A 21,735-nucleotide genomic window follows, 5' to 3' on the forward strand; every position below is an offset into this window, starting at 1 on the left:
CCAGAGTAGAGAGGCCCCTGGGGCTTACCCTCCAGAGAAGATCTTCTCCACATAGCTGCGCATGAACTCCCTGAGCTCCAGGGACTCCTCGTCCTTGGCCGACTCCGTGCTCTGGTTGGAAGAGAAGGACTCGTTGGAGGAAGAGCGGCGGTACTGGTCCCAGGATGGGTGGGAGGGCGACTCGCCCATGTCGTTCTCGCTGTCTGCTGACTCTGTGGTCTCACTCTCTGACCCGCCGTCACCCTGGGAGCTGTCCCCATCCTGCAGCTTTGGTGGCAATGCTTCCACGGGTGAGGAGGAGGATGGCTCGGTCTCGAAGTCAATCAGTGAGCCCACAGGGACCTCCGGGGCCTCCATGGCTCGGGTGGGCTGCCAAGGAGGATGGCAGGTAGGTAGGCCGGACAACTAGATTCCCAGGAGTGTCAATGGGAGCTGGAGACCATGCAGGAGCTTGCTAAGCACATGTGAGTTGCTTGGCAACTTCTGGCCACCAGGAATGAGTCCTCTGGGGCAGCTCACGCAGCTCTAAGGCATCTAGGACGAAAGCACACAAACACGATCAGCAGGAGAACAGCTCCTTGTGTTAGAGAAATTCAGCACTTAGAATCCAGACTTGAATGAAGTAGGTATCCAATTCCCTCTAAAGAGAATTTGGGAAATCTCTACACTGCTGTCACTTTCCCCCTGTCCATTTTACTGTTAAATGTCTGGTGTGTACATGATAGGTGCTCAATAAGTATTTGTTAAATAAATGAACAAATAAACACCAACAAGAAGGATTTCTCTACACTAAGCAAATAGACTTCAAGAGTGCTACATCTGCCGGTCCTCTCCCCACTCCAGCCTGCCAGACTGAGGCCAATAAATAAAAAGTCTGACCCAGTCAGTCACCAGAGACACACCTGCGGCCCACTGTCTTAAGTCCCTCAAGACTTAGTACCAGCTCTTCCAAGAAGCTTCTCTCCAACCCTATTCAAAATAATTTACCTACTGAGTTCCCCTCTGGGCCCTGGAATTTTATTTACACTCACTTATGATCCTGTTTGTTTGGCGGGTAGATATTAGGATTTCTGTTTATCCCATTAAAGCATAACCCCAGGAGGGTGAACCAGGCCTTAGCCACCTCTGTAGCAACTCAAGTGCCCAGCAGAGTCTTGACTAATTAAGTGTTCACTGCACGTTTGCTGAATGGTGAACAGACCTGACCGTGAACATGCTCTAAGTATCTGGAGCATCGACAACACAGGCTACATAGCAGCAGAGCTGGAAACAGAACCTTTGCTTCTAAACCAGGTCTTGAGACAGCCAGTTTGGGAGTCACCTGCAAGTTCAGAGCTCCTCCCTTCCCAGTGACAAGTGGCAGACAGCAAAGCAGGAAGTAGAAGCCCCTCTGGTTGCCAAACCTCCTCTGGGAGAGCACATCCCGAGCCGGGGCCACATCCCTTTCCCCCTTTTTTACTGACCCAAATATCTAGGACAACACCTGGCTGATAGGTGGCTGCTGATATTGATGAACTAATGTGCCTTCTGAGGGTAATTCAATATCAAAACTGCATTTACTGCCTGTTAAGAGCTTAATGTTTACAAATCGATTATGGGTTCCTCCAAATTCCCCCAGCCCAGGATATTTTTAAATGCCCTGAGTCAGAAAGATGGAATCACTGGCTCCTTGTCATTACAGTGGAAACAGCATACCCTCAGCAGAGTCCCACAAAGCTTTCCTTGGTCCAAAAAGGAGATACATAAACCCCAATGCAAAAGAACTTTCTGGGGCTCTTAGTAGCTTAGACCACAGCACACTACCACTCAGGGAGCTTGAGATTAAGGAGTGGCAGGCTGGGTTGAGCAGCCTAGGCTCCCCTCTCACCAGTCATGTCTCTGAGCCACAGCCTCTCTCTCTGGGCTGGGTCTCCTCATCTGACATTGAGGCCAGGTTAGCTCTCTAAGGTCCTTCTGGCAATTATTTTCTCAGATTCTCCAAAGAAGAGAAAGTCACACCTATAATAACACATCTGATATTAAAATGGAAAACACACTAGGAAAATGTTTGCAGTCACTATGGTAGGAAAATTGAGTCATCAATTTATAAGTTTACCCAAATCCAACTAAAAAAAAAAATCTATATTCTAATAGATATACAAACTACTCAAATAGGTAAGGCACACAAGAGGAAACACCACTGTTAAATGCTTAGACAATTCTTCAACCCATATTAAAGCAATTAGGTACTATCTTATACTACTATGTTAGCAAAAATTTAAAAATTACAATCTAGCCCTCCCAGGCATGGCTCAGCGGTTGAGCATTGACCTAGGATCCAGGAGATCGTGGTTTAATTCCCAGTCAGGGCACATGCCTGGGTTGTGGACTCGATCCCCAGTCGGGGACATGCAGGAGGCAGCCGATCAATGACAACTTTCTCATCAATGATGTTTCTCTCTCTCTCTTCCTCTCCCTTCCTCTCTCTGAAATCAGTAAAGATATATTTACATTAAAAAAAAATTATAATCCAAATGCTGATGAGGTTATGATAAAACTAGTATTCTCAAACAATCCTAGTAATATGGATAAATACTTTAAAAAGCAATTCCTATACTTGTAATTCTCATTTTTCTCTCCTCTGATCCAGAAATTTAAATGCTTGGAATTTATCTTAAGAAAATAATTCAAATCACTCAAAAACAGTTATGTGAAGAAAAATGCTCATTGCAACAGTATTTCTAATCCTGATAAACTAGGGGTAAAATCTAAATATAGTAAAATGGCAAATAAATTCTAACAATTTCATGCAATAGTAATCAGTGTATATGCAATTAGAAAACCATTAGAACATCAGTGAATGTTCACTTTATAGTTAGGTAAACAAAAAATTTTACAGTCAACAAATAATTACTTAATCCTACTGTAACCTAGTTCCCGGTTCCGAGAATATTGAGTGAATGAATTTTAATTTTACTATCATTATGATTATGTATACATATGGGAAAGGACTGGAAAAGAAGATAGGAGTGGATTATAGGGCTGGCACAGAGGTAATTTCCCCTTTTTATTTTGTTCTTTACCACAGCAATACAGTTTGCAATAAATAAAGTCAGAGGGAAAAGGAAACAAGTATCTTGAAACATTTGAAGTGGTCGGAAGGGCTGTGTTTACTTACCAAAGCAGAACCCCACAGTACAGGAGGTTCCAGATCAGACTGAATTATCATGGCTATTTCTGGTCCAGCCTGAGGCTAATGAGCAGCTCTCCCAGGGCCTTCCTAGCTAGAAAATTCTGGGAGAGCATGAGTCATCCTTTCCCAGAAGTCTCATCTGTGGGCTAAGGAAGGAGGGGACAATGTGAGATGAAGAGGCACCAATAGAGGGCCCAGTCCTGAGCACCATGAGGGAGGGCACTGTGGGCTGCAGCCCTCGGGCCCTGGGGCCTCATGAACTGTCATCTCACACTGCTGCCCTGGGCCCCCTCAGCCCAGGCATCTCATGTCTCTTGGGAGAGAAGGCAGGGATGTTCCCAGAACTAAGAGCAGGGTGAAGGGGCTGTTTGTGCTAAGGACGTTGGAAGTCTTCCCACCCTTTTCTTTCAGGAAGGAAATGTAATTACGGGCGTCTGTGCAGGACAAGGTGACGGTCACTCTGAGCACACCAGGAACACACACCTCCAGTCACTACCTGTGTTGGGCCAGCCAGAGAACATAGAGGAAGTGGGCCCAGTGGGGGCTGACCTCACTGTCCCTGTTCAGGACCAGCGAGACACTGCCTTGAAGGATCTTGGGCCCAGTGGTGTCAGATCTAAAGGACTTTCAAAGAATGCTAAAATCTCCTTATTCTCCAACCTCGGCACACAATTTAAATTTACTTCAAAACACGTTGTTGGCCAAAGAAAACATCTGTGGATTGTGCCCCACACACGGAGGCCCCCAGACCCACTGTCAATCCAGACTCTGAGACATAGGGTTTTAAATTGCAGCGGAAGCTCTGCAGTTCCAGTGTGTGGATATTAAAAATGCTTTTCTATAGACTGGAAGCAGAACAAACCTTCTCACAATGGCACTTTTATAATTTATTTCCGAAACCTTATGACAGAAGTTTCTACCAACCAGATTAGGCTAAAATTCCAAGTCAACCTATAACTTCCAATGGCCTTAACCATCTATTCAGTCAACAAATGTTTATTGAGCAGCTGTATGAATCAACTACTGTGCAAGGAGCTGGGAGCTTCCTCTATGTTCTCTGGCTGGCCCAACAGCCATGAACAAGGCAGTATGGAGCACCTGGTCGTGTGTGTGTGTGTGTGTGTGTGTGTGTGTGTGTGTTAGAGGGCAGGGGGAGGGTAAGAGACAGTTAATAAAATAAAAACCCAGAGTGTGTGTGTGTGTGTGTGTGTTAGAGGGCAGGGGGAGGGTAAGAGACAGTTAATAAAATAAAAACCCAGAGACAATCTCAAAGTGACATCCTGAGAATGGTGGAAGGGGGGTTTCTTTGGACTGGGGGTCAGGGAGGCGGATATCTGAGCTAAGACAGAAGATCAGCCGAGAATACGTGAGGGTCTGCTGAGCGGAGGAGAGTGGTTTGGGCAGAGGGGACAGCCTGCACGGAGTCCCTAAGCAGTTATGACTCTGGAAAGTTCAGGAACTGGGAAAGCTGATGAGGTAGAGAGCAGCTGCTCTCAGAGAAGAGGCTGGCCAGGTGAACTGGGCCAGATGTGCAGGGAGGGCTTGTTGGACACGGTGGGAGCCTGGAATGCATTCTAAGGGTGTTGGGCAGCCATGGGAGGAATTGAGCACAGGCAGCGACCATGGAGAACAGGAGAGCAAAGGGGCCACTGGTCACATTCTGGTGGGAAGTTTCCTGGCCTTCTGCAGCCACCTCCTTCTGCCCAGCCTTTTCCTGCCACAGTGCACCCAGCTGCCGAAGGAACTCGGAAGGAGGTTGCCTTCTTGTGGCTGCTCAGCCACATCCCCAAGGGGCTTTGCTCAAACTCTGATTTCTCCAACACTCCGTAGCAACCAGAGGTAGGACTTCCCCAGCAAGTGAGCCTTGAGCAATCAGAAGAGGTTCCCTGGGGGAGAATCCAGAACTTACTGTAACTCTGCTCCTTGCCATTAACCTCAGGCAGTTCCCTCTCTTTTACTGTCCCCAAGAACTATCAGACATGCTGCTCCTCCTGCAAAATGTTGAAATACCTTGCTGGACCAGCACACATAACACACACGGGCTCATGTTCATGACTACCCAACTTGCCTTTTATCTCACAGCATCAGTTAATCAAGGCTTGGAGAGGTGAAGCAGCGGGCCCACGTATACCCGGCTCAGAAGTGACAGAGCACAGGATCTAAACATAGGTCACCTACAAAGCCTGACCACCATGTTGTCTCTACAGCCACCTCCCTGATGCCTCCCCGAGGACACATTTCTAGTAGTGGAGTTGCTGGGTCAGAGGTTTGCACACTATGAACGTTAGGATGGTATTGAAAAATTACCTGTGACGATATATACTTGGGTTTTACACCTTCATTTCAACTGTAAGGTCAAAAGCTCAGATTATCCACCTCCCTGACCTCCAGCCCAAAGAAACCCCCTCTCTCAGCACTCTCAGGATGTCACCTTGAGACTATCTCTGGGTTTTTATTTTATTAACTGTCTCTTACCCTCCCCTTGGCCCCCCCCCACACACGACCAGATGCTCTATACCTTGTTCATGGCTGTATTCCCAGCTCCCTGCATAGTAGCTCAATAAATATCTCTTGACTGAATAGATGGTTAAGGCCATTGTCAGAGGAAGGTTTGGAAGTAGAAAAGAGGAAGAAAAACCTCTTGATTCCACAACCCCATCTCCATTTCTGTGGTTTCCTTTCTAGTCTTTGTCAATGTGAAGAAAAATCTAAATTTTTGCTTTGTATCTAGCCAGTGCCTGTCCCTCTTGTGACATCTACAAACACACAGGCACCCACTAGGTAGAGTTTTCTGGTCCCCTGAAGAACATTATATTTCAAACTGACCTAACAGAGGTCAACAGTCAGTCTGGGTTGGGCTGTAGGAAGTAGGGCAGACAGACCCCTGGCTTAGATTTCTGGTCTCTGGGGCTGTCGAGATAACTGAACTTGATCAATTATTAGATTACTGTTATCTGCTTTTGTTCAGCTATTAAGTGACATAATGATGAACTGTTTCCAGGAAAATCGTGCCTCCCTGAAATAGCTGGAGGAGAGGAGAGGGAGAATTAGAGAAGCCTTTCAATGCTGCTAAACACAATCACCCTGTAAGGAACATGCTATGAACACGATGGACAAACATGTAAATTATCCAGGTTCCACAGAACACTCCTCAGCTCCCCTGCACACCAGTCTGCCCTGGTGGAGTATGGGAACCATGGGGTATGGGAACAACTTCCACACACCCCCTCCCCCTCCCATCCTGCCACAAAGAATTAGCCTCAGCAGCAGTGGCAGAGGCTCCTCCTGCAGCTCCACCTGCATTTGTTCAACACATTCAAGGATCCCTCAGGTGCCCCGACCCCCCTGCAGTCCCTAGTCCGAGAAGGATCCCAGTTGACTGACCTGGGCAGGCTGTGGTGAGGACGCCCAGGAGCCCTACTGCACAGCCAGGCGCTCCAGTACCCCAGCCAGACCACAGCAAGAGCCAGGCTCTTCAAAAAAGCGTGCTTCCTGTTGCTCAGAACCTCTCACACTCAGACCACAACAAGGACTTACATCTGCCTCTGTCAGGGGTTGAGCAGCTCAGCCCTGATAAAGCTCCTGACAAGCAAATCCGCTCATCATTTTCTGGCTGGCTGATAACTGACTTTGCCTTGGAACCAGGGAGAGGCTTTTGGGCATTTGGTGCTCTGAAGCAATGGTTGTTCCAATGAATGAATACGTAGCAAATAAGAAGAAATGTCAGGATGTCCTTTTAGATGTCAGTGTGTTCCAGCAGCTGTTCATAGATTTATAACCAGTCAACATGGACCTAGGGCTACTTATGGGTCAGTGGAATCAAAGAAACCCATTACTGCAGTTGGGCAATGTATGTAGTGGTGTTTCCTGGTAGCTGATGCAAAAATGGGAATCATACTAGGTCATAAAATTATTTTCATTCTGACAAATTCACCTGCAGAGTAGCCTTTTCCAGACACTGAACTTAAAAATGAATTTGTCAAGACAGTTCTCATATGAAAAGACACTAATTATTATAACAAAAGTCTCTAATAAGGTTCTGTAAGAGATAACAGAGATGTTGAAACCTACATTTAAAAAATGACTCTCCAAATATCCATTAAATCAATTTGGTACAGGTATTTGCCTGGCTGGAACATGCTACCAGGTGAAGGTAAGAAGCCCCTGGTGACACAGGGATGGAGCATTACACACCTGGAGATGTCACAGTTAACATGCCCATGAGGGTCCCTGTCCCTTGAACAGCAGATGTCCCAAAGGGCTTTGGCAAGCATCAGATCACAAACTGTTCATGGCTGATTTCTCTGAAGAGCACCTGAAGTGCCAACATTCTGATTTGATAATCAAAACAGGATCCATGTGCTGAAGTTCCCAGTAGGAGAGGATTGTCCTTCTGCTGTGAATCTAGAAGAAGCTGACTTATTCCCTGGGACACAACAGCAGCAGCATCTCAGGCAGCTGCAGGGGCTTCTCTTGTGGGGTGCATGGCCCAGTGAAGACATGGACAGTGGCAGCTTCGCCCTACTCCTCCGCCGCCATGTGCAGGCACAACTGGGTCCCATACAGGATGGCCTGCCTGCTGGTAGCTGGCTTGAAAGAGGTAACCCTGGGAGCATGTCTGAATTAGCACCTGACAGGAGAATTCCACTTGTGAGTGTCAGGGCTAGTCTCTAGTTGGCTGTGCCTCTTCATGGTCCAGGATTAACAACCTTTGGGCCGCGCTCCCCCAAGAGAAGTTCCCTGTGAGTCAGTACCTCGTCTCTCTGCTTCACCACAGGATTCTCAGGGCCAGAACAGTGCCAAGCACACAAGAGTTGCTCAGTGAATATCAGTTGCTGAAAACTCACAGGTCAGAGTTCAAAGGTGATCTCCATAGCCACAGTCTGCTTCCTCCACCTCTGCATTGGTTTGCAAAGTCAGCTGGCCCACCCCTGCCTAATCATCACCACATACTTCCTCCCACTGCCCTTGGTGCTCAGAGAAGGGAGAAAGCAGCTTAAGAAAGACGGGCAGAAAAATGCTGCATTGCCAATGTATTTATAACCAAAAGGAGGAAAGGCTATAGGATCACTTATTGATCTTTCAGTCAATAAAGCTTCTAAGCCCTGCCCCTAAGCCATTCTGCCAGTCTGCAAGAGAGACCACCACACAATTCCTGACCTCAATGAACTTCCAACATGACCCGCAAGGCAAAGAAACTGATTCAGCCATTCATTCCATGGAAACACAAACCTGTTTTTGGTGTAGGTGCTGTGTGCAAAGCACTATGCAAAGAGTAATTTATAGATTCAATCTTTAAAAAGTGCACACCTAGTAAGGAGAGTAAGACAACTGTGTGATCAGGCACAGGGCACCAGCAATCGAGGCACAGGGCTGGAGGAGATGGTGGCTCAGAAGAAGCAAGATCATACCCAAAGGCAAGGATACTGTCAGGGAAGACTGCCTGAGCTACATCTCTCTGAAGTCTGGGTCAATTCCTGCTAAGTAGAGGTGGAAAAGAAAGCAGCCCCAGAGACCAATCCATGTCAACAAAGTCCTGACCTTTCCCACGGGGTGGGCTGTGAAATGGTGTGCACCTCCCTTTGGTTTGTGGAATTTAATGAATTACTACTGCAGTGTGGCCTTGGGAGTAACTTAATTACCCTCTCGTCTTACATCTGAAGCAGGGACTTCCAAAGCATTCAAAAGATTTCTGATGGCCAAGTGGCACGGGGTGGGAAGTTTGGGGAGGGACAGGGGTGCCTGTGGCAGTTCAGGACCCATGTTCAGGACCCTCATGGCATCTATCACAACACAACCCCCAGCTCCCTGGGTACAAGGTGCAGGCTGGGACATACCTGCATGGGGACAGGTGAAACTGATTGGCTGTAGCTCCCAAGAGAGTCCAGGTGAGACACAGATCTGGGGATCATGAACCAGAGCACATGGGAAGCCACTCAGAGAGCAGAGGACTAAGCTGCCCTGCTGACGACGACAAGGCAGGTGTGGGAAGAGCAGAGGAGCTGCTCTCAGAAGACTAAGCACAGACTGCCCCAAAGCCCTGCACAAGGCTGAGGGTTTGAATTGGGGCCAAGTACACACTGGTCAAGGAGACTGGAATTGAGCACGTGGCTGCCACAGTGATGAATTTAGTCTCCAAATCACAATCTCTCATCTTTGAGGAAGCAAAGATAAAAGGTGGGGAAGGTGAGAGAGGGCAGATATAAACCTCATTTCAAAAAAGGAAGATGGCAGACTCCATGAAACAGACTTAGGGAGATAGCCAAGTCAGGGAATATCTAGAAAAAGGTTACTAACAGGATGGTTACTAACAGACTATGCTCTGGCGCTATAGTGTGTGATTCTTACAGATGTGTGGATGGAGGGGCACCATGCGAGGAGCACACTGGTACTTGACAAATGCATGACAGCTTTGAGGACAAGACAGAAAATGTGGCCTAAATGTTGCATAATTAGGTAGATTTATAAATAATGGATTTCATTATCTTGAAGTACACTTTTGGTGGTTTTTTTTGCATTTTAAGATCTCTGAAATTGCACGTGCCTTATTATTGCTCCCTGCCAGGCCCATCATGACATAGTTGTCATTGTCTGGAGTCAAGGGTGGGACCCTCTTTTTTTTTAAGCAATTAAAAAATAAATTCAAAAAGTACATAAATCATAACTGTATCACTTGATGAATTCCCTTGAAGTGAATATTCTACATAACCACCACCCACCTCAGGGAGCAGAACATGCCCCTCCCCTGGTACTCCCCTCCTCCCCAAAGGGAAATGGAAGGAGCACTCTGTAAAGAGCATGTTGATGGCAAAGACTACGGGCTTTTACAGAAACCCATGGACTTTGATGGCTCTGAGACAACTTCCAAGAATGGACTTCTCTGAATGTGAAGTTTTAGAAGTGCTTTAACCAAATAATTCTGTTAATACTTTCCTCTTTATTATGGACAGGAGTGATACTTGATTATAATCTATGTCTAAGTGATTCTAAAGGAGTTCTTTCAATACACAATAAAAATTATAAGTGAAAAGAAAGCATTGTGGGATAGTTTAAGTGGAAACCTTTGATCTTTCTTCATAGTGCATAAAATAAAATAGCAAATCTTACAACTGATGATGTCTTAAATTCAATGCACTATGATGGTCGAGCCGCCTCACCAACAGTCAACTTAGAAAGATGTCTCTATTGCTAATGGGCAAAGGACTTCAGTCCAGGCTCTATCCTACATCCTCATTAATTACTCAGATTTAAATGCAAATAACATGTTGTTGGAGAACATGGGGGACATAAAGCCAGAGGGATGGTTAACTCAGAGAATGACACAATCAGGACCCAAAAAGATTTTAGCAGACTTCAGTGGTAGGCTGAGTCTAAAAGACACCTCTTCAAAATCACAATGAGAAAACACCTCACATCTATCAGAATGACTATTATCACAAAGGCAAGAGCTAACAAATGCTGGCAAAGACGTAGGGAAAAGGGAACCCTTGTACACTGTTGGTGGGTATATAAACTGGTGCAGCCACAGTGGAAAAACAGTATGGAGATGCCTTAAAGAATTAAAAATAAAACCACCATATGATCCAGCAAGTCTACTTCTGAGTATTTATCCAAAGGAAATGAAATCACTATTTTAAAGAGTCACCTGCACCCCCATGTTCACTGCAGCATTCTTCATAATAGCCAAGACATGGAAACAAGCTAAGTGCACTGATGGATGAACGGATAAATAAAATGTGGTATGTATGTACAATGGAATATTACTCAGTCGTAAAAAAGAATGAAATCCTGCCATTTGTGACATAGATAAAACTTAAGAGGTAAGTCAGACAGAGAAAGACAAATCTCACTTATATGTAGAATCTAAAAGTACCTCACAGAAACAGATACCGCATTTGTGGTTGCCAGAGGAAGGGAATGGGAGAAATGGGTGAAAGGGCGAAAACATACAAACTTCCAGCTATAAGATATACAATCTGGGGGTGCAATCTGGTGACTATGGTTAACACTACTGAATTATGTATTTGAAAGTTGCTAAGAGAGTAGATCTTAGACGTTCTCATTGCAAGAAAAAAAATTGTAACTGTGAGCTAATGGATGTTAATTTAATCTGGTGATCATTTTATAATACATACATGTATCAAATCATTATGTGGTATACTTTAATGTACACAAATGTTAGATGTCGATATCTCATAAAACTGAAAAAAAATAAAAGACGCCTTTTGATAAGAAATTTGTTCATTCCTGGGCTTTTGCTGAGGGCTTTCCATGCTCCGGGCATAATGTGGGAGCAAAGGGGTGATGACAACATGGTTTCTGCCCTTGAATAACACATACATTATAGTGAGGGTGTCTGACATTCGGACCCAAAGTTATACAAGTCCAATATTAAGAGGCAGCTCATTCGCTGACTATATGTGCGCTGAATCAATGTGTTTGACTCTAACAAAAAAAACCCTCTAAACTGACCTCCAGGTGCATTGGCAAAAGTACCTGATCCAAAATAGGAGTAGATGGTTTCCCTCACCGCTGCTCACCTGTCAGGCTGCTCCTAGGACATCCTGTCCAATCCACACCTTGAAAGGAATGACCAACCTCTCATACAGCGAGTAAACACATCCAAGAACCCATAGGCATTAGTTCTCCTCAACTGTTAAGTCCAAAGCAACCCATTAGGATGCTAACAAACTTGAAAAAGCATTTTAATTCAATTTTGAGGGTAAAACAATAATATTTTTTGATATCGAAGAATTCAGAAAGCTTCTACCCTGTATACCCTCTTTGAAAGAGTTACTGGAGGACGTGTTTTAGCAATCCAGTGTGCATGAGGATAAATACAGACAATATGTATTTTCCTCCCACACCAAAAATCAACAAGGAAAACTGCAAAATGAAATGCCATATATCTCTCCAAGAAGACAGACAGCTAACAGTATACTTGGGGATGAGGGAAAAGGGAGATTTCAGACATTACCTAGATGTTGGTAAAGTTAAAGAGTCTATTAAAATTTTTAATGATAATCCTAGCTTGAGAGGGAGGGAATCTTTCAATGTAACCATAGACAGGAAAGGGGGAGAAGGGGGAGTAATAGAAAAGCCTAGAAAAAAGTATGGCAGGACAAAGGCATTTTAATTCAATAAATGCTTGTAAGACTTTTTTTTTTTAAAAAGAAAGAAAGGAAAAGAAGAGAGCTATTGAGATTCTGGAGAGCATGCAAAATACATACATACATACATATATACTGACATATGTAAAAACAAAAGCCTACCTGATAATGGTGTCACATGAGCAATGGTGAGCAAGTCGAGGACATTTACCCTGGGAGAAGTAACTTGGGAGACGAGATGGTGGTCTTCAAAATTTTGAGGAGTGACAGAGGGATCAGCTTGTTTTAGTGGCTCCAGAGGGAAGGGTGAGCCTAGCAGTGGAGCCCCCGCACAGCAGCTGTCTCCACCTACCAGAACAGTCCCTCCACAGTCCCCTTTCTCGGGAAGCCAGAAGCGGACAGTGGTTGTTGTCTGCTGTTAGCAGGTTAGCAGCAGGAGAGGTTGTTGCACCTCTAGTGCTTTGTGCCATGTCCACTCTGAGATAACATCTTAGGATGCTCAGTGCAGGCTTTTCTCCAATGCAGCTGTCGTAATGGCTATATCTGACAGTAACTCCTATTTTATGACCTCCAGGAAGAAGGGAACATCTAACATGTTCACAGTGCACAGGAAAGAGATAATGGACCATCTGCTGGTTCCCCAACACAGTGACTTCCTAACAAAACTGTGACTTCACCGGGTCAGTGAGTGCTGGGGTAGGCTAGACCGTGGAGGAGACACACTCCCTGCCTCACAGTCCGGGGTTCCTGCCTCCCCGGGTTCAGCCACAATGCAGTAGGCTCCACAACAAACCCCAGTTCACCACAGTGCCAAAACCCAGGAGGGTCCAGGAGTTCAATTAGTCCCCAGGGGACTAGGGAGGAAGGAAAAGGGATATCTGATTATAAGCCAACAGCTCCTCCACCATCTAAGCCTCTGAGATTTCTTCTTCAAAAGTCGTCCTAAGTCACAGCTCAGAAGTCACCTCACACAGGCATTTGGGTAAACATTTTGTACTTTACTAATGTTTAGTTCACCCTAGGAAGTTCCTCACTGAGTTGGGGAGCCCTCTAATTTAAAGCAACCAGGAGGGATCTGGTGACAGCTGTTTCCCATTAATTTTTCCTATTAACTTACTGAGTTAGTTTCACTATAACCAAATGTTAGAATTTACTGCAAGGCACCGCCCTCCTTAGTGAGCAGCTGTACCTCTTTAATAAAAGAAGGACACAGCTGACAATTCTTGGACAGCTGGATTCAATTTGGATATAGACCCACTTGGCCTTCCCTCCTTTTGGGTAATTTGGCAAAATAAATGCATATTGCCCCAACCCCTGGTATGGAAATAGCTGCATTCAATTATTGGACTGGGATAGGCTCCCTGAAAGATCTGGGACTTGGTCCTTCACCAAAGAACCCAAGGGAGGTGAGGGATGGGCTAAACAAACGTCCGCTCTCTTCCAGCTTGGTGCTTTGCTTCCACTGGCCCAGTGAAGGGCCACAGTGAAGAGCTGTGTGCACCAGACATCTGTGTCTCTGTGGGAGGAAAGGCTCTGGGCACATCCTCCTGGACAGAGGGATCAGCCAACAGGCTGCAGTGCACTCTGGTTAAAAACGGCCGGTGTTTGTCGCTGCCTAGCCATAACACCTGTCATCTCTGGCTGCGGGTCAAGGTGCTCCGCAGTCTGGAGCTGGTCAAGGCTGCCCATGCAGCTCTCCAATGGCCACACGCAGAAAGGGATACTGCCACTATTCAAAAGCAACCTTGCACAAGCATTTGGATGTTGGTTCTTCAAGACAGAACTTCTGCTTTGATCAGGCTAGTTTCACCCCCCCTTCCTCCCCCTTCTTCTTCTCTCCCCCCTCTCCCCTTCTGCCTCTCCCTCTCCCTCTCCATGCCTTTGCTAATGCTTTCTTCATTTCCCTATACACACTACCCACATCCTCCTGGCTAAATCTCTTGGCACATCCAAAACCTGCTCTTCAACATGGAGAAATCTGAAAATTGTTACTGTGTTACGCTGGTGTTTTCTATAGGTCATTTGTCATCTTTTGAAATCCTCCCTAATGTTGAAACATGTTCAACAATATTTTAAAGGCTATCTATTTAATCTACTCTAAGGAAATAACCCAACATATAACGAAAAAACCCCTATATGCAGCATTATTTATAACACCAAAAACTGAACATAGTCTAAATGCTCAAAAAGAAAATTATGTAAATTCTGTTACATTAATTATGGCACGTCACTGAAATATTAGAGATCAATAATGAAAACAGGGCATCATGAAAATGCTTCTGCTAAATGGAAATGCAATGAAAAATGGAGAAACCAAAATGTAAAATTATACTCTCCCAGTTAACAATGTAAAAATAATTTAGAACAAGGTCACAGCTATCCTCTGTGCCCCACACTGTTGCTATAAGGATCAAATGAGCTAATAAAGCAAAGAAAAAAATGTCAAATGGCTAAAGTGCTATACAAATTCTAAATAGTAGGCATCTGAAGAATGCTCAGTACATGAATCAACAGAGCAATCAAAACTTTAAAGATTACATCAGTATCAGATGCCCTGGAGAAAGTGTTCATTTCAAAAGTTCTGCTTTACAATTTTTACACAGCCTTTGTTTTCATCCATATCAACATGTGTGGATAGAAATTCAATGATAGAGAGTTAGTGGTATCAATGGTCCACTCATTCAGAGAGTCTTTGAACAAGGCAAGAGTTATTCTTGCAATATAGGCTTCGCTTTATTTGAGTGAACGAGTGACAGAGTGAGAGCAAAAGAGAGAGAGAATGAGAAATCTACTTTAAGAGATTAACTTCTTGATCAAGTCCAGATCAGGCTCTGCAGCATGAGCTACACACACTTGTGACAAGCTGGATACAAACACTTGATGTCCTAGATGAAAGACTCTTTACTCTCAGAGCAATCTTGCTCTAATTCTCCATGTATCCTCTTTCCTAATGTTCCTAGTGGAGAGAAATAAAGCTCATTGGCTTACGGACAAACCATTCACTTCAACCTGGCAGCCTGAGTGGATGCTGAGGGGCTCCTTCCCACTCTGTAAGGGCAGCAGATATGTAAAGATAGGAACAGGGAATTTCAAGGAAGAGGGTTCCATAAGTTCTTTATGTGACCCTGCACATCAGGTATTTCTGTCAATATCCACCTAGTCTTTCAGCTTTAATTTTCCTCTTTCTTCATATGGACCACAATTTTCCTGAGCCAGATACATCCTGACTTCCTCATTTCTTTGTTAAATGCTTCTAAGACACATCTTCTGGCTTCCTTATGGTTCTCAGGAAGATACAGTGAGCACACTCTACCCTGTCCCACCCACTGAATGGGGCTATAAAACCTGGACAGAATAAACAGAGCAGCTATTTGAAGTGTCTGAGAAGTAAACAGTAGTAGAGAGATGAAAGAAGACAGCCAGAATTTGATGTACCACAAAAGTGGTAGGGATTTCCATCTCCCCACTCTAGGATCCCCAGCCTGGACTAAATACAACTTGATACCCAGAGATGAGCATCAGTATGGACAGCAGAGCACCAGAAGAAGCCATCTAGTCCTGACTTGTAGAGCACGAAAAGGATCGCTTAATTCTCAGAGACAGTGGATCAAATCCCAGGCAAACTCCTTATTTCATTCCTCTGTCTTTTCAGCTCTCTCATGTCCTGGTCCCCCCGTGGTTCTGCAGAAGCAGAGGACTCCACAGGTGCCTGGAACTCTGAGTGAGGAAAGCTTTCTTTGCAATTAGAGATGCTGTAGTCTTAAGAAGGTAAAAAAAAAACATTGAATTTTCTCTCAGTCCTGCTCTTGCTTAGTCATGGATGTGAGCTAAGGAAAAGTATAGCAGAGCAGGAGGAATAAAGGCCCTGCTTTCTGGCTAAAGGACCAAGGACAGACGGCTCCAGGAACTGGAATATACTAGAGAGATTGCAAAGAGGGAGGAGCTCAGAAAAACAACCCCATAAAGCTGTTTATGAGCTCCTGGGCTCACCCCTGAGCTAAGCATGTGTAGATATAATCCTAAACAGCATACTATAGACTCTTAAGTTCAGGTGAGACCACCGCCCAGGGCCCACATGGCTATGCAGTGGCATGCAAGGAGCAGATCAGAAGAGCACCATGAAGACTTTGAAAACACAAATGATACAGAAACCCACAGAAGGCTAGTAAGAACTTAGAATCCAAATTCAAATTGGTTGTTTCATAAAGCAATATTTGAAATATTCAGAATCAATCCCAAATTACCAAACATGCAAAAAAGTCAGGGAAATCTTCAACTTGCATGGGAGAAGATAATAAAGATGCCAGTGCCAAGACGACACAGCTATTGGAATCAGCTAAGACTTCAAAGCAGTTATTATAAAAAATATTACACAAAGTAAGAGGGAACATTCTTGAAATGAAGGGGAAGGTTAAAAGTCTCAGCAAAGAAACAAAAGATATAAAGAATCAAATGGAAACTGTAGAACTAAAAAAATAACCACTGGATAGGGTCAACATCAGAATGAATACAACAAAGGAAAAAGTCAGTGAACATGAAGATAAGTGATAAGTAAATATGATCTAATCTGAACAACAGAGAAAAAATTTCAATAAAAATGAACAGAGCCTTGGGGACCTGTGGGACAACATTAAAAGATCTAATGTTTGTGTCAAAGAGTCCCAGAAGGAGAGGAGAAAGAAGGCAATGCACAGAAATTATGACTAAAACTCCCCCAATTGGGGAAGGACCTAAACCTATAGCTTTGAAGCTCAGTGAATACAAAAAAGGATAAATCCAAAGGAATCCACACCTACATGCATCATAATAAAACTGCTGAAAACTAAAGACAAAGAACAATCTTGAAAACCAGAAAAACACGAAGGATTGCTCATGGGGGAGTAAGATTCAAATGACTGTAGTTTTCTCAACAAAAACTGGGGCAGCCAGAAGGCAATGAAATAGCACTTTTAAGTGCTTAAAAGAACTGGCAGCCTAGAATTCTATAGCCAGCAAAAATGTCCTTCAGGAATAAGGTGAAGTGAAAACATTTTCAAGAGAATGTGTTGCCAGTAGGCCTGCTCTATAAGAAGTTATAAAGAAACTTATTTAAACAGAAGGGAAATAATACCAAAAAGAAACAGGGAACATCAAGAATAAAAGAAGTGTAAAATGAAAGGAAAATATCTGGGTAAATATAATAGACTGTTCTCTTCCTCTTGAGCCCTTTGAAATACATTGGACAGTTAAAAACAAAAATCATAATATTGGCTGGTGAGGTTTTCAATGTGTAAAGAATGTAATAATATGAAAACTATAGCATAAAGTGGAAAGAATAAAGAGAACTTCATTGTGCGAAGGGTTCTAATTGCCACTTGAAGTGGCATAATATTGATTCTAAATAAACTGTAAAAAGTTAAGTGTGCATATTATAATCCCTAGAGCAAACACTGAAAAAAAATCATACATAAAGTAAAAAACCCAATAGATAAATGCTAAAATATATTCAAATAATCCTGAAGAATACAGGAAAAGGGACACAGAGGAAACAAAAATGAAATAAACAGAAAACAAAATATAGAATGGTACACCTAAACCCAAACATATTAATAATGATATTAAATGCCAAATGTGTAAACATACCTATTAAATGACAGAGATCATCAGAATGGATGAAAAGACATAACCTACATATAAGTTATCTACAAAAAAACTCACTTCAAATATAATCATATAGTTAGATTAACAATAAAATGGTAGAAAAAGATATATCATGCAACTATTAATACAAAGAAAGCTGGAAAGGCTATATTAACATCAGAAAAAGTATACATAAGAGCTAAGAAAATTGCTAAGGTAAAAAGGGACTCTACATAATGATAAAAGTGCCAACTCATCAAGAAGATATAACAATCCTAAACATGTATGTACCTAACAACAAGAATTTCAAAATACATGAAGCTAAAACAGAAAAACTGAAAGGAAAAGGAGACAAATCCACAATTATAGCTGGAGACTTTAAAACTCCTCTCTTAGTAATCTATAGAATGAACAGATAAAATCAGCATGGATATAGAAGAGTGGATCAATACTATCTACCAACTGGATCTAATTGACATTTTAGAACATTCTACCAAACAAGAGCAGAATAAACATTCTTTTCAATGCACATGAAATATTCACCAAGATAGTCCATATTGTGGTTTGTAAAACAAACCTTAGAAAACTTATAACAATTGAAATCACACCATGTTCTATAACCATAATGGAATTAGACTAGAAATCAATAATAGAAGCATAACTGAAAAATCTCCAAACATTTGGAAATTAAACAACACACTTTTACATAACCCACTGGTTATAAAGGAAGTCTCAAGGAAAATCAGAAAACATATTGAACTGAATGAAAATAAAACATATGAAAACCAGTGAGATATAACTAAACCAGTGCTTAGAGAGATGTATATAGCATTCAAGAAAAGAACAAAGGTCTTAAATCAATAATTTAAGATTCTACCTTAAAAACTAGAAAAAGAAAAGCAAAATAACCCAAAACAAGCAGAAAGAAGGAAATAATAAAGATAAGAGCAGAAATCGATGAGGTTGGAAAAGAGATATAATGAAGAATACCAATAAAACCAAAAACATTTTCTTCAAGATGACTATTAAACTTGGTAAACCTCTAACAAGATAGATAAATGAAAAAAGAGAAAAGACACAAATTATCAATATCGGGAATGAAAGAAGAGGATATCACTAGAGATCCTGGAGACATTAAAAAGTTAAGGGCAAAACAGACAACTCTACACATAAAGCTGACAAGTTAGATAAAACGGACGGATGCCTTGAAAATCACAAACTATTAACCTCACTCAAGATGACATGGATAACCTAAATAGTCCTAAAACTATTGAAGAATTAATTTGAGTTTAAAAGCTTCCAAAAAGGAAATCTCCAGGCCCAGATGGAGTCACTGGCAAATTCTACCAAGCATTTAAAGAAAAAATAGCCCTAGCCAGTTTGGCTCAGTGGTTAGAGAGTCAGCCCGTGGAATGAAGGGTCCAGGGTTTGATTCTGGCCAAGGGCACATACCTTGGTTGCAGGCTCAATCTTCAGCCCATAGGTGCGCGAGTGGGAGGCAACCAATCCACGTGTCTCTCTCACATTGATGTTCCTTTCTCTCTCCCCTCTCCCCTCCACTCTCTCTGAAAAGCAATGGAAAAAATATCCTCGGGTGAGAATTTAAAATTAATTAATTAATTATTAATTAGGGGGAAAAGAAAAAATAAAGAATACCAATTCTACAAGTCTCTTTTTGAAAATTCAATAGGATGTAACATTTTCCAGTTCATTTGATGAGGCCAGCATTACTCTACCAAATCAAAGACAGTACAAGAAAATGACAAGCCAATATCCTTCAGGAACATAGATGCAAAATATTAAATATCAGAAACTAAAAATACAGCACCATAGAAAAAGAGTAACACATCATGACCTAGTGAAGTTTATCTTGGGAATGTAATGCAAAAATAAAACAATGTAATCCACTGTAATGAAAGTCTAAAAAAGAAAAACCGTATGATCATATTAGCTGATGCAACAACAAAAAAGCATTTGACAAAATTCAATCCCCATTAATGATAAAAGTTCACAGTAAATTAGAAATAGAAGGGAACTTCTATTTCTCATAAAGAGCATCTAAAAAACTCTATATATAACTCTATATCTTAATGATGAAAGACTGAATGTTTCCCCTATAAGACTGAGGATGAGACAAGGATATCCTCTCTTACCTCTCTTATTTAACATAGTATCTGAAGCCCTATTTAGTGTAACAAGGCAAGAGAAAGATATTAAAAAGCATCAGAAAAATGTTGGGAGAAAATAATCCTGGCTCTATTCACAGATAACATATTGTCTAAGTAAAAATCCCAATCAATGTTCTTTTAAAAAGCCACAGATCGCCCAGCCGGGCGTGGCTCAGCGGTTGAGCGTCGACCTAGGATCTAGGCGATCGGGGTTCGATTCCAGGTCAGGGCACATGCCTGGGTTGCAGGCTCAATCCCCAGTCAAGGGCGTGCAGGAGGCAGCTGATCAATGACTCTCTCATCATTGATGTTTCTATCTCTCCCTCTCCTTTCCTCTCTCTGAAATCAATAAAGATATATTTTAAAAAATAATAATAATAAAAAATAAAAAATAAAAAGCCACAGATCTAATAGGTGACTTAACAAGGTTGTAAGATACAGGGTTAACACAAAATTCAGTCATATTTCCATATACTAGCAATACTTTGGAAACTGAAGTTAAAAACTAAAGGTATAAATCTAACAAAACACGTATAGTGTTTATATGCTGAAGACTTCAAAACACCGATGAAAGAAAGAAGCCAAAGAAGACCTAATAAAGGAGACACATACCACTCTTTTGAGGACTGGAAGACTCAACACAGTAAAGATGTTAATTCTCCTCAAACCGATCTACAGATTTCATGCAGTTACTATCCTAGAAGAACTTTTTTTTTATCCTCACTCGAGGATATGTTTATTGATTTGACAGAGAGAGAGAGAGAAACATTGATCAGTTGCCTCCTGTAAGTGCCCCGACTGGGGATTGAACCTGCAACCTTTTTGGTGTATGGAATGATGCTCCAACCAACTGAGCCACCCAGCCAGGGCCTAGAAGAAGTTTTTAATAGCTATAAACAAGCTTATTCTAAAATTTACATGGAAAGACTAGAGTAGCTAAAACAATGTTAAAAGAAGAATAGAGTTGGAAGAGTCATACTTACTGACTTTAAGACTTACTGTATTAGCAGTGGTAATCAACACAGTGTGATGATGGTGAAGTGATAGACACACAGATCAATGAAACAGGACGGCATCCAGAAATAGCCCCACACAAGTAAGCCAAGTGATTTTTGACAAATATCCGAAAGCAATTCAATGGACCGATGGTAGTCATTTCAACAACAAATGATGCTGAAACAACTGGATATCTGTAGGCAAATAAATAAAGAGAACCTTGACCTAACCCTCACACCTTATACAAAAATTAACGCAAATGGATCACAGATCAAATGTAAAACATAAAACTACACTACTTTTAAAATAAAGCCAGGCAGGGAGTTTTTAGACATGACATTGAAATCACTATCCATAAAAGAAAAAGTTTATATACTGGACTTCAGTGTTTTGCTCTGTGAAAAATACTGTTAAGAAAATGAAAATACAAGTTATAGACTGGGAGAAAACATCTGCAAGTCACATACCCAACAATGGACTTACATCCAGAATACAGAAGGAATTCTCAAAATGTAAGAAAACAAAGAAGCCAACTTAACAACAGGAAAAAGAACTGGCACTTCACCAAAGAAGATATAGATGGTAAGTACACGAAGACATTCAACCTCATTAGCCATTAGGGAAAGCAAATAGAAAGAGACAGGGAGACAGAGAGAGGTAAAGAGACACA

At 42.4% G+C, this 21,735-nt stretch overlaps 1 protein-coding gene across 3 annotated transcripts in view; it reads right to left on the reverse strand.

The window, feature by feature from the left end:
• KIAA0513 (KIAA0513 ortholog) overlaps positions 1 to 21,735 on the reverse strand; it is a 53,684-nt gene that overhangs the window by 21,685 nt on the left and 10,264 nt on the right. Inside the window, exons 1-2 of one of the 3 annotated variants that reach the window (XM_016197161.2) lie at positions 12,445 to 12,522; positions 29 to 534 (exon numbers count right to left, since the gene is read on the reverse strand). In XM_016197161.2, coding sequence (XP_016052647.2) covers positions 29 to 357 — 329 coding nt within the window. In that variant the 5' untranslated portion in view covers positions 358 to 534; positions 12,445 to 12,522. Of the gene's footprint in view, positions 1 to 28; positions 697 to 12,444; positions 12,523 to 21,735 lie in introns of those variants that run through there. The other 2 variants (XM_016197164.2, XM_087827565.1) reach the window with 2 other exon arrangements.

The sequence above is a fragment of the Miniopterus natalensis genome, chromosome 18, assembly GCF_054644295.1.
Source record: "Miniopterus natalensis isolate mMinNat1 chromosome 18, mMinNat1.hap1, whole genome shotgun sequence".
Lineage (NCBI taxonomy): Eukaryota > Metazoa > Chordata > Mammalia > Chiroptera > Miniopteridae > Miniopterus > Miniopterus natalensis.